The sequence below is a fragment of the Sminthopsis crassicaudata genome, chromosome 1, assembly GCF_048593235.1.
Source record: "Sminthopsis crassicaudata isolate SCR6 chromosome 1, ASM4859323v1, whole genome shotgun sequence".
Classification (NCBI taxonomy): Eukaryota; Metazoa; Chordata; class Mammalia; order Dasyuromorphia; family Dasyuridae; genus Sminthopsis; species Sminthopsis crassicaudata.
This window is the reverse complement of record NC_133617.1, coordinates 668032-681810: the sequence shown is the minus strand read 5'-3', so window position 1 is coordinate 681810 and position 13779 is coordinate 668032. Positions and strand designations below refer to the sequence as shown.

At 40.0% G+C, this 13779-nt stretch overlaps 1 protein-coding gene and 1 gene segment (V, D, J or C); one reads left to right on the top strand and one right to left on the bottom strand.

Annotated features, from left to right (window-relative positions):
• Positions 1-13779, top strand: part of LOC141556155 (immunoglobulin lambda variable 9-49-like) — a 1090947-nt gene that overhangs the window by 437466 nt on the left and 639702 nt on the right.
• Positions 6748-9022, bottom strand: LOC141556097 (uncharacterized). The gene has a single exon (XM_074289640.1). The coding sequence runs from the start codon at positions 8158-8160 to the stop codon at positions 6997-6999; it is 1164 nt and encodes a 387-aa protein (XP_074145741.1). The 5' UTR covers positions 8161-9022; the 3' UTR covers positions 6748-6996.

The window sequence follows — 13779 nt, the reverse complement described above, 5'->3', positions numbered from 1 at the left end:
GAAACATCCTGAACAATCTGGGTCTCAGAAAATTGATGAAGAAATAGATTTACCTTGACATTTTAATCCTATCAGTTTTCTTCATGTTTACCCTTCCAGGTTTATAGCATATTATTTCTTTTCACCTGCTCTCCTTTCTGGATCTGGCTACCCCCTGTACTTGACATTCCATATCCTGACTCCAGGCCTGGAATTTATTCTTTTTTTTTTTAATTTAATTTTTAAAAATATTTTTATTTACTAGATATGTGCATGAGTAATTTTACAACATTGACAATTGCCAAACCTTTTGTTCTAATTTTTCCCCTCCTCCCCCCCACCATGGCAGGTTGACCAATACATATTCAATATGTTAAAGTATAAATTAAATACAATGTATGTATACATGTCCAAACAGCTGTTTTGCTGTACAAAAAGAATCAGACTTTGAAACAGTGTACAATTAGCCTATGAAGAAAATCCAAAATGTAGGTGGACAAAATTAGAGGGATTGGGAATTCTATGTAGTGGTTCATAGTCATCTCCCAAAGTTCTTTTGCTGGGTGTAGCTGGTTCAGTTCATTACTGCTCTATTGGAACTGATTTGGTTCATCTCATTGTTGAAAATGGCCACATCCATCAGAATTGATCATCATATAGTATTGTTGTTGAAGTATACAACGATCTCCTGGTCCTACTCATTTCACTCAGCATCAGTTCATGTAAGTCTCTCCAGGCCTTTCTTAAACCATCCTGTCAATCTTTTTTTTTTTCTTTTTCTTAAATTAATTTTATAATTATACAATTACAGTACATATGCATAGGTAATTTTTTTTTACAATATTATCTCTTGTACTCACTTCTTTTCCAAATTTTCCCCTCTTTCCCTCCACCCCCTCCCATAGATGGCAGGCATTCCCGTACATATTAAATATGTGGTAGCATATCCTAGATACAATATATGTGTGCAGAATTTTTTGTTGTTGTTTTTGTTGCAAAGGAAGAATTGGATTTGGAAGGTAAAAATAACCTGGGAAGAAAAACAAAAAATGCAAACGGTTTACACTCATTTCCCAGTGTTCCTTCTCTGTAGCTGATTCTGTTCATCACTGACCAATTGGAACTGGATTAGATCTCTTTGTTGAAGATATCCACTTCCATCAGAATACATCCTCATACAGTATCATTGTTGAAGTGTATAATGATCTCCTGGTTCTGCTCATTTCACTGAGCATCAGTTGATGTAAGTCTCTCCAAGCCTCTCTGTAGTGATCCTGCTGGTCATTTCTTACAGAACAATAATATTCCATAACATTCATATACCATAATTTACCCAACCATTCTCCAATGGATGGGCATCCATTCATTTTCCAGTTTCTAGCTACTACAAAAAGGCTGCCACAAACATTTTGGCACATCCAGGTCCCTTTCCCCTCTTTAGCATTTCCTTGGGGTATAAGCCCAGTAGTAGCCCTGCTGGATCAAAGGGTATGCACAGTTTGATAACTTTTTGGGCATAATTCCAGATTGCTCTCCAGAATGGTTGGATTCTTTCATAACTCCACCAACAATGCATCAGTGTCCCAGTTTTCCCACATCCCCTCCAACGTTCATCACTATTTGTTCCTGTCATCTTAGCCAATCTGAGAGATGTGTAGTGGTATTTCAGAGTTGTCTTAATTTGCATTTCTCTGATCAATAGTGATTTGGAACACTTTCATATGAGTGGAAATAGTTTCAATTTCATCATCTGAACATTGTCTATTCATATCCTTTGACCATTTATCAATTGGAGAATGGCTTCTTATAAATTAGAGTCAATTCTCTATATATTTTGGAAATGAGGCCTTTATCAGAACCTTTAACTGTAAAAATATTTTCCCAATTTGTTACTTCCCTTCTAATCTTGTTTGCATTAGTTTTGTTTGTACAAAAGCTTTTTAATTTGATGTAATCAAAATTTTCTCTTTTGTGATTAATAATGATCTCCAGTTCTCCTTTGGTCACAGATTCCTTCTTCCTCCACAAGTCTGAGAGGTAAACTATCCTTTGTTCTTGTAATCTATTTATGATCTCATTCTTTATGCCTAAATCATGAATCCATTTAGATCTTATCTTGGTGTATGGTGTTAAGTGTGGGTCCATATCTAATTTCTGCCATACTGATTTCCAGTTTCCCCAACAGTTTTTGTCAAATAACGAATTCTTATCCCAAAAGTTGGGGAACTTTTGGGTTTCTCAAACACTAGGGCTGGTGCTCATAATGACCTTCTCCAAGTGACCCCCAGAGCACCCGAACACTCCAGAAAGACTGCCCCTCCCCAAGCCCTCCTTCTTTCCTCCTCCCCCCCACTTGCAGAGCCCGAGATGAGAAACCTTGGCCTCCGCACGTGTCCGCCCCCACGGCCTCAGTTAGTGACGCGCCGTCCGCCCCCCGGGGCCCCCTCAGAAGGGGCTTCCGGGGAGACGCGTCATTTCTGCGGAGTCTCTAACGCCTGCAAACGAGCCCCTGGAAACAGACGCGGCCTCGCTCCCCCTCGGGAATCCTCGCATCCAACAGCCAAGTGAGACGCCACCGCCGCGTAGGCAAGAGGACGCGGCAGCTCCGACCCAGGGTCCACGCGCAAAGGGAAGCGCTCGTTCCAATCTGAGCCCACAGCGGCAAGAGCATGATGGGAAAGGAGCCCGGGGCCTTTTCTGCCCAAACAGGGCTCGGCTTCTCTTCTCCCGTGAGCCCGCTGTTTCCCGAGTGGCCTTGGCCGGCCTCGCGGAGCCATTCTCTCGGGAGCCTCAGCCAGGTCTCCGCGAGCAAGCGGCCAAATCTCTAGTGGCCTCCGTACGTGGAGGCCGCGCTGGCAGCGCCCGCCCGGGAGCACCGCTCTCACTGTCAGAAGCTCTTTTTCCACATTGGCTTCCTGATTACTCCCCACCACATACACACACACACACACACACACATATACAAATACACACAGATACACTCAGATACACACACACACATACACGTACACACTCTCAGATACACACACGTACAGATATACACACTCTCAGATACACACACACATACAGATACACACACACACAGAGTAATCTGTTCTCTCCACAACAATCTCTGTGGAATCCGATGTATGATGAAATAGAGCTTTGTGAAATCCAGGACCAAGGATTAGATTATGGCTTTAGACCTGGAACGTTGTTACTTTCTGGGCCATATTGCCCTTCTCTGTCTCTGAAACACACCCATTATAATAGAGGAAGAAATTGAGAAGATGAGGCCTAGATGAATTAAACGTCCTCCCCCGGGGCACAGAAGTATCCAAGAAGATACTTGAACTCAGCAGGCCCGATTTGTAATTGTCGACAACGTGGATGTTGTTTGCCCCTCTGCCAAAAGTTTTCTTTAAAAAAAAAAATCACAAATCAGTTCAGCAAATATTTTGTTAAGCCTCACAGTCTCTCAATGCCCTCAGGCAATTCTAGGAGCTCCAGATGAAGAAATCATCTTCGATAACAGAAATTTTTACTCTAAGTTCTCCCTGCTGGGGAAATCGCAGTCGGGACCCTACGCTGTTACTCCCATCCCTACCATAAACAAATTAATGAATGAATACTTAAAAAAAAAAAAAAAAAAAAAAAAAAAAAAAAGAGGACTCAATGCATTATTTTGGGTGAGAGCATTATAGAAATGAAGCAAAACAGATTTTACTTGCAATGGCAGATCTAAAACCCAAATGTCTCATTCTCAAATATAAATGAATTGCCTAACAGAGCCATTTAATACATGTTGATTCAATTGAATTGTTAATGTCACTTCTCCCAAATCTCCAAAGAATTTTCCTGTAATATTGACTTTCTTCTACATTCCTGTCCCTTGGCTTCCAAGGTACAGTACTGTCTACCTCCACGTTGAATTGACAAGATTTGATATGTTTACTTTAATTCATCATCAAGAAGCAACAATACATTAGATAGCAAATATACTTTTGATAGGTACTTCATTTTTTCTAAAGGTAGCATGGGTTATACCTTATGGGTTTGCAATGGCATTAAAATGTTAATTCCCTAGAAATGGTTAAGACCTCGTTTACATATTTGAAGATTGTTTCAGTAACTCAATCAAAAAGGAGTTCTCACCAATGAAAATGAGGTTGAATGAACCCAATTTCTGTGACTCCAGAAGTATAATTAATGGATAGATTGCCTTTGTCTTCTAGCAGTGTTAAGAGAACAGAGGAAGACTTTGTCGATGTTAAGTGAGTTTATGAATGATAGTTACATAATGGCATTAATTTAGGTGAGGCCCCAGGGTAGCGATACATGTTTATCTCTTATTAAGCTTTTGTTAAATGGCATGATGCAATGTTGTATTGGGATATTTCATCCCCATTTAGGAATTTCTGTAGGTTTGAAACATTTTTTATTCCTTGCTATAGAAATATATATAATATATAGAAATATATATAATATATAGAAATATATATAATATATAGAAATATATATAATATATAGAAATATATATATTTATATATATATATATTTACATATATATATATAAATATATATTTCTATATATATTTATATATAAATTTATATATATATATATATATAAAGAGAGAGAGAGAGAAAATATATATAATATATAGAAATCTGGGTTCAGCATTAACATTGATGGGTGGCAAAATATTCAAGCCCACTCACTGCACATCAAAAATCTCCTCGGAAACATTTTTGGTGGATATTTTATAGTCTGAAGAAGCTGAGATCTTACAGGTTTATCTGGCTTTCTTTTGACAATGATGTTAATATGGTCTTGGATGAAATCGGGCAATATGGTCACTAAAAATTTCCTTTGTTCAATCTTCAGCACCCTAGTCTTTGTGTTCCTTTGGTTGTCACAAGGCACTGATTAGCAGTTGCTTTTTTTTAACAGCCAAAAAGAGATATTTCTACTCTCCTAGCAGAGATTTCTAACATGTTTTCTCCTAAGCTCCAATTCCATATCAGTTGCCACTGCATATCTCCAATTGGATGCCCCATAGAACCTCAAATTGAACATGTCCAAAATGTAGCACATTATCTCCTCCCTCAGATTCATTCATATTCCAAAATTAAGTTTTCTACAAAATTTTTTATACAACTGTTCTTGTAGTCTTCTGAGTTCAAAACTATTGAATCATTCTCATATCTTCTCTGCCCTTCATAAATGTATTCAGTTAATTGGCAAATCTTCTCCGGATTATGCTCATGTTATCTTTTGGATCCAATCCCCTCTCTTCATTCAGATTGACATCCCTTCGGCTCTCTAATTATGTCTTCCTTGTAATATAGTGTAGAAATCTCCTTAGTGAACTCATGGCTTCCTGGTTTCCCCAATATTTCATCCTCATTTCATACCTAGATTATTGTAATAGCTGGCTTGTGAGTCTTTCCCTCCTCCAATCCATCCTCTGTTCAGTCATTTAAGTTATTTTCCTAAAGCACTTGTCTAATCATGTCCAATAACCTCTCATCTCTCAACATATGGCAGTGACTCCCTGTTGCTTCTAGGATCAAATACAAAATCCGGTTTTTCAAACTCCTTCAAAGCTCTTCCACTCTTCTTATATTTCACTCCCCAAAATGTACTATTTAGTTCAGTGGTACCAGCCTCCTGTCTCATGAAGAAAACATGTCATCTCTTAAATCCAAGCATTCTTTCTCATGATTCCCCATGCCTGGAATGCTCTGCCTCCTCAACTCTGTCCACTGGCTTCCTTGGCATCCTTTAAGTTTTAACTAAAATCTATGGGAAGCCTTCTCCAAATGTTTTCATTCTAATACCGATTCTGTGAAAATTTTTTCTTATTTATCCTGGAGTTACCTTACTTTGTCATATTTGTTTACATGATGTCTTCCATAATTAGATCCTAAGCTCCTTGAGGGCAGATATTGTCTGTTTCCTTTTTTTGACTCCACTCCACTTTTAACCCCGACACTTAGCACAGTACCTGACATGTTTTCTTGTTTGTTCAGTCACGTACCACTCTTGATGAGTGCATGGATTGTAGCACACCAGGTCCTTCTAGCCTTGACCACCTTTTGAAGATTATAAGATTATTATCTTATGTGTTGCTTCTGTGACACAAAATGTCCATCTTCTCTTCTGCCATTCCTATTCTCCTTTTCCCTTCAATCTCTCCTAGTATCAGTTCTTTCTTTTCATTGGCCAAAATATATGAGATTCAATTTCAGTTTCTGTCCTTCCGATGAATAATCTGACATATTTATTCAAGAATGGACTGATTATGTCTCCTTGTTGCCAAAGAATTTCCTTTTTTTTTTTTAAAGGAATATATATATAAACATATATATATATATACATATATAATAAATGCTAATCCCTTCCTTCACAGATGATAATATAAGTTAAATAATAATCAATTCAGACAGCACTGCAAAAGTTAGTTTTAAACAGAAACTGAAATAGTGAAGTCAAGGGAACATTGTAGAAAGAGGAACATCTTCAAGGCTTTTGTAAAAGTGAGTCAATATTCCAAAATTTCTAGCATACAGTTAAAGTAGGCACCAAAAGGATATTATTGCTCAAAAAACCATATAATAATAAAATGAAAAACTAATAATGAACAGAACATCATTTATTAAATACATCAATACATTAGATATATCAATACATTACATTATTACATTTAATTACATTTTTGAAATACAGCAATACATTAGAAATCAGACTAAAGAAGTTATAAAAACCAAATCAAATTTTAAGGGAAGACAATGGTGCTCCATCCCCTCTTCTTTATGGTGGACTCCGTGTTAGACAATACATACAATGTCAGTTTTTTCATGTGTTAGATTAGGAGAGGATGAAAAAGGCCCAGGTTGAGAAGTGCAGATGGCACGTTAACCAAAAAGAGCCACAGTGAATTATTTTAGGAAGGATAGATGTTTCTCCTACTGAGCTGCCAGAATCATATCAATTCTCTCGTGACAGTGAAAGAGTGGTTCCTGTCTGAAATCTCTCTATTTCAACAAATTCTGTTTCTCTCTAGTATGAATTTTCTGATGAGTAATAAGGTTAAACCTCTTACTAAAGCCTTTCCCACACTCATTACATACAAAAGGTTTCTCTCCAGTGTGAATTCTCTGATGTACTGTAAGGCTTCCTCTCTGGATGAAGGCTTTTCCACATTCATCACATAGAAAGGGTTTGTCTCCAGTATGAATTTTCTGATGAGTAATAAGGCAAGACCTCCTCCTAAAGCCTTTCCCACACTCATTACATACAAAAGGTTTCTCTCCAGTGTGAATTCTCTGATGTATTATAAGGCATCCTTTCTGGCTGAAGGCTTTTCCACATTCATTACATAGAAAGGGTTTGCTTCCAGTATGAATTTTCTGATGAGCAATAAGGTTAAACCTCTTACTAAAGCCTTTCCCACACTCATTACATGCAAAGGGTTTCTCTCCAGTGTGAGTTCTCTGATGTACAGTAAGGCAGTCTCCACGGCTGAAGGCTTTTCCACATTCATTACATACAAAGGGTTTCTCCCCAGTATGAATTCTCTGATGAAGAGTGAGATTGTTGCTCTGACGAAAACCTTTGCCACATGTCTTACACTGAAAGGGTTTCTCTCCAGTATGAATTCTTTGATGACGAATTAGGCAGTCTTGATTGTTGAAGGCTTTTCCACATTCATTACATACAAAGGGTTTCTCCCCAGTATGAATTCTCTGATGAAGAGTGAGATTGTTGCTCTGACGAAAACCTTTCCCACATGTCTTACACTGAAAGGGTTTCTCTCCAGTATGAATTCTTTGATGACGAATTAGGCAGTCTTGATTGTTGAAGGCTTTTCCACATTCATTACATACAAAGGGTTTCTCTCCATTTCTCTGATGTACAACAAGTATATCCTGATGAGACACACTGGAGTCTCTGCCCTTAAGACGCCAGGCTCCTTCTTTCTTCTCCAACACAGAGATCAAATCCAGTCTGGAAGCAGGAATCCCCACAGAGAGCAGGTTCTGGTAGTTCTCCAGCATCACGTTCCTGTGCAGGGCCCTCTGGGCAGGCTCCAGGACTCTCCACTCCTCCCTGGTGAAGTCCACAGCCACATCCCAGAAGGTCACTGGTTCCCGAATAGCGGCCATGAGAAATCCAGAAGGCACCTCCTTGGACTCCATCTGCTACCAAAGGCTTTACGACTCACAGGGAATTCTTCACTGAACTTGCCAATCCTGTCAGTTGAGCTGCTGAGTGCAGGGCTTCACCACCAGAGCCTCAAGTGTAAGGCTTTACTTGGGTGCCAAATATTTTCTAGAGCTCCAAATTCGGGTGACAAAATATATTATGCTTTCTAGAGGCCCACACTGGGTGCCAACAAATAGTATCTGGACTAGGTCTCTGAAGGATCCTGGGACCAGCCTTGGTCTTAATGGAGGAGTGAAGGAGGCAGGACAGCCACCAGGATGGTCAAAGATGAAGTGCCTCTTTCCAGTCTTCTCAGCCCTTAAATACCTCAGTATGATTACATCACCATAGCACACTGAGCAAGTGTTAACTCTGGCAGCAGTGCATCCCTCAGCACATTGTGTTAACACATGTGTTAAGTCTAAGCACCCTGCTGTTGATCTGTAAACAGAACACAGGTGGTCACGCCCTCCTTGACTTCTCAGGAAAGGTGAGAACACCAAAGGGAGGTGGGAAGATAATCAGACATTATCAGCAGGGTCCCTCTGGGATGAAGGCTCTTATACATTACCCAGAGTTTCCTCACTATCTGAGGCCCTCTACAAAAAACACAAATATAAGGAGATGAAATGTCTGCTGGCATCCAACGTAGGTCTGGCTCCAGCACTTGGATCTATCCACCTGAGATAAATCTAGTTGGAAGACCCCAAATGTTCTGAGGGAAAAGATCCTTCTCTTTCCCAAGAATCAATAATAACAAGCTGCCAGGGAGCCAGGCAAGTCAAACCACTGCCCTAAGCCTGGGCCACAAGTCATTCCCCCACTATCCCTTGAGGAGTGGGGGGTCTCAAAGCACTGCCAGGGCTACCAGCCACTGCCAACTAACCGACCTTACACTGGGAGACTCCAAGCCCAGGAAGAACACCATCCCCAGGGGCTCTGGCTCCTTGCAGACCAAACCTCCCCAGTGACCATCAGGGCAGCAGCCTGTGAGGAGGGGTCAGCCACAGCCAGTGAAGCCCCGGGACAATGGGAAGTCCCACAACCTGGCTCAGCACCGTCCCCTGAGAAAGGCTGATTTGTCATCAAAGAATTTATACTGGAGAGAGACCTTTTGGATGTAACCAATGTGGAAAAGTATTCAGCCATCGAGGAAGCCTTACTGTACATCACAGGATTCACACTAGAGAGAAACCATTTGTATGTAAGGAATATGGGAAAGGTTTTAGAGACACCATCTCACTTATCATCAGAGAGTTCATACTGGAGAGAAACCCTTTGTATGTAATGAGTGTGGGAAAGGCTTTAGTAGGAGGCGTAGCCTTATTACTCATCACAAAATTCATACTAAAAGGCAACAGAATTTGTTGAAATAGAGAGATTTCAGACAGAAACTACCCCTTCACTTCCACCAAAGAATTTATATGATTATGGCAGCTCAGTAGGAGAAATATCTATCCTTTCTAAAATAATTCATTACAGCTCCTTTTGGTTAACATGCCACCTGCACTTCTCAACCTGGGCTTTTTTCTTCCCCTCCAAATCCAACATATGAAAAAACTGTCTTTGTATGTAGGGTTTCACATTGAGTCCACCATATTTGTAAAGAAGAGGGGATGGAGTACCATGGTCTTTCCTCAGAATTTTATTTGATTTTTATAACTTCTTTAGTCTGGTTTCTAATGTACTGACGTATTTCAAAAATGTAATTGAAGTATCTAATGTATTAATAAAACTTATGTATTAATGTATTTAATAAATGATATTCTATTCATTTTTAAAATTTTTATTAATATATGGTTTTTGACCAACAATTTATCCTTTTGGTGCCTACTTTAGCTGTATGCCAGAAATTTTGGAATATTGACTCCCTTTTACCATTCTCTTTGAAGCTGTTCCTGTTTCTACAATCTGTCCCTTGACTGACATATTTCACTATTTCAGTTCCTGTTTAAAACTAACTTTTGAAGGCTTCTGAATTGATTATTATTTAACTTTTATTATCTTCTGTGAAGTACTTGATTAGCATTTCTGATATATATATATATATATATTAATTTCCTTTTTTTAAAAAAAGGAAATTCCTTGGTCAGCAAGGAGATCAAATCAGTCAGTTCTTGAATAAATACATCAAATTACTCATTGGAAGGACAAAATTGAATGAAATTGAATCTCATATATGTTGTCCAATGGAAAGAAGGTACTCATAATAAAAGAAAAAGAAAAGAACTGATAATGGGAGAGATTGAAGAGAAAAGGAGGATAGGAAAGAAATCGTCAATCAAACAAATTGTGACATTATTCCAATTCATTCATGTGCCACTGCATTGCTTCCTGACATAATTCATTCCACTTTGATATTTGCTTTTATTATTAGGAACTTTTACATTAAGAGGAATGAAACTCTCCCTCTCACCAATTTTCATCCTTAGCTTATGGTTCTTACCTCTGTGCATGAATAAAACAATTGTAATTTCCCTTCCACATGCTGCCTTTTCAAATAGTTAAAGAGAGCTACCTCTCCTCTGCCAATAAATATCTTACTGGTAATACACTAAGAACATTCAGACCTAGATCTGCTTCCATGTTAAAGGGCATCATACTCATCCACTATCAAGAAAAGCCTCACACCTCTCATTAGCTTTTCAATACTCAGTTCTCCCACCAGCAAATTCTGTCAAAATTGCAATCTGGAGCTTCAGCCACCAGCCAAGGGCCTTTCCCAGCTCAATTCTGGGTTGCTACATAAGGCCATTGATCAAACCTTTTTCTCTCTACATGAAAGATGAAAGATGCTAATAGTGTCCTAAAGAATTAAAGAAGGGCAATTTTTTCACTGTGCTTTTTCTCTGTTTGGTACACCTTTGCACAATATCCCTAGAATGATATCTTCACTAAATACTGTACAGACAGATATGCATATAAATTGATGCACAAAGGAAATTATACCTATAATAACATCTTCAATGATTTTCTAGAAAGGAAGGTGCTCAACTGTTATATAATCTTCATTATAAAAAAAATAATCATTTTAAATGACCCCCATAGTGTAATATGTATGTTTTTTATATTTGCATGAGTCTTTTGACAAAATGAGAAGTGAATAACTTCATCAAAAGAGGGAAGGAAGATTATAGAATCTTAAAGTTGGAAAGGAGTAGAGATGTAATAAGTACCTTGATAAATTATTATTTAGCCTTCACTTGAAGATCTCAGAAAAGGAAAGCTCGGTATCTTCCAAAGCAGCCTATTTTACTGGTTCAGAAGATGGGGAGATTTGTACATTACACAGAATCTAATTTTTTCTCTCTGCAATTTCTATCCATAGATTCTAGTTTATACCTCTTTGTTTTAAAACTTTTTGAAAACTTTTTTTTTAAAGTCTAATTCTTTTTCAACATTCCATCTTTTTCTTAACTCTTTTGGACCCATGACCACATACAAATTGATGTGAGGAGTGACTCCCTGATGATTTGAGTTCCTGTTGCTGTGGTGGTGATTATGGTGGGGGTTGTGGTGGTGGTGGTGAGAAGTCATTTCAGAATATCTCAAGAGTCTAAATTAATTTCTCTTAGCACCTGGGAAGTGCATCTTGCATCCAGAATTAAGCAGCTCAAAAGCAGTCCTTACACAATTAACATTTTCAGCTAATGAGTTTTTCTAGGAACTAGTTGGGCAGTTGGATAGTTCAATGGACAAAGGGCCAGCTCTGGAGTCAAGACCTGAGTTCAAATGTGGGTTCAAACATCATGTAGATTGAGTCCTCTAAAAACCTTTGGCTACTTTAAGTTTCTAGTAGTAGCAGCTCAGGCCTATTGGGTTCTTATGAAGCTGCTCCTTCAAGATATTCTTTTCTTAACTTATCAGTAGAGCAAAGTTATGTGAAGTATAAAGAATCATAAAAGTCTGACCTGGTGTTAAAATATTCCTTCTATATCCTTTGCTCTCTATGTACAATAGAACAATAGGGACACATCAGACCACTTATGAATAGGTTAGCAGATGTTGTAACTATATTATTTAAAATTATTTTTATTTCCTAAAATATTTAACAGTGAATGTGTCAATATTTAACATTTTATTGTTTCCATTTGCATGCTAAAATGATAAATCCTTTTTAAAGTTTTGTGTTCCAGCTCCTATTTTTCCATCTTTCTTTATGGAGCCCACTCCTTGACTTGATAAGCATTTAGATATTATTTATACATGGGCATTCATGTATAAATTTCTATTTTAGTCATTCTGGAAAAGAAAAGAAAGAAAGAAAGAAAGAAAATGAAAATAGCATTCCTCAATTAGTAGTCAGACAATATTAGTTTTTGTGTGTGTGTGTTAGTGGATACTCTTTTATCATTAGTCCTTGCAGAATGTCATAGATCATTGTATTGTTAGGAATTGCTACATCCCTCACTGTACAATATTGCTCTTCATGGTGTACAATGTTTCCCAGGTTCCATTCACTTCCCTTTGAATCATTGTACCTAAGTCTTCCCGAGTTTTTTGGACTCTTGTTTCATCCTGTCCCTCCTCAGAAGTGTTTGCTTGTAACCACCTTCTGGCCCACAATGCACTTTCTTCCATCACCCTTCCCTCTTGTCAAAACACAAAACCCTCCTACTTTCCCGCAGGGAAGAAGGGAGAATAGTGTTCCCATTAATGGGCCTTCAGACCATATTAGCTATTTGGACTTGCTTTTTTATACTGTTGATTCATAATGAGCTTGGTGCGACACAGCTTGGAGAAGCAGGGGGTGCACGAGGTACCGGGGAGGGACCGCTTAATGCTGAGGACTAAGGACACGAGGAAAGGCTTCCCCTCTGGGCGGCACATAAGCTAACAAACTCGGACGCAGCGCCTGGGGCGGCCCAGAGCCGGGGCTCAGGCCAGGGGAACAGAAAGAAGCCACACGGTTCCGGGCCTCCCGGAGCTCCCGGGCTGACGGGGAGACGCAGAATCCGTGCGGTTCCGGGCCCGGAAAGCAGCCGGGCCTCATCGTGTTCCCGTCCCGGCCGCGTTAGAGAGCAGCACGGGCTGTCCCGAGCGCAGCTTCCCGGGCCTCCATTGTCTCCGCAGAGCTGCGGGCAGAGGCGAGGCCTGTCCCAGGCGAGCAGCTCCAAGTCAGGGAACCTTTATTAAACGCCTGTTGTGTACCGGGGGAGGCGGAGGAGAGAAGGGGAAGGGGCTCGGAGCTCCCCCTTACAGACCCCAAACAGCCGCGACCCCGGCGAAGGGAGGGAGAAGCCGGAGGCGCCGCCGGCGGTGACTTCCTCGGGCTGGCGGATCCCGCCCACAGAGACCGCAGCCGCCCAAGTGAAAGCCGTTGGCTCCTCGAGGAAAGCCGGGGGAAGTCGGGGCCGCCCCTGACAAGCAGAGCCGGGACCTTGCCCACAAACGCCGGGGTGACCGAAGCTAAGGTTTCCCAGCAGCCTGTGCGCCCGTGACCGCTGGACGATAATTCCATAGGAATGTGATGCTGGAGAACTACCAGAACCTGCTCTCTGTGGGGATTCCTGTTTCCAGACTGGATCTGATCTGTGTGTTGGAGAGGCAAGAAGGAGCCTCGAGTCCCAAGAGCAGAGACTCCAGTGGGTCTCATCAAGATTTCCTTACTG

What these genes read in the sequence shown, in the direction of transcription:
- LOC141556097 (XM_074289640.1), bottom strand. Translation starts at nt 8,160, where the DNA reads ATGGAGTCCAAGGAGGTGCCTTCTGGATTTCTCATGGCCGCTATTCGG.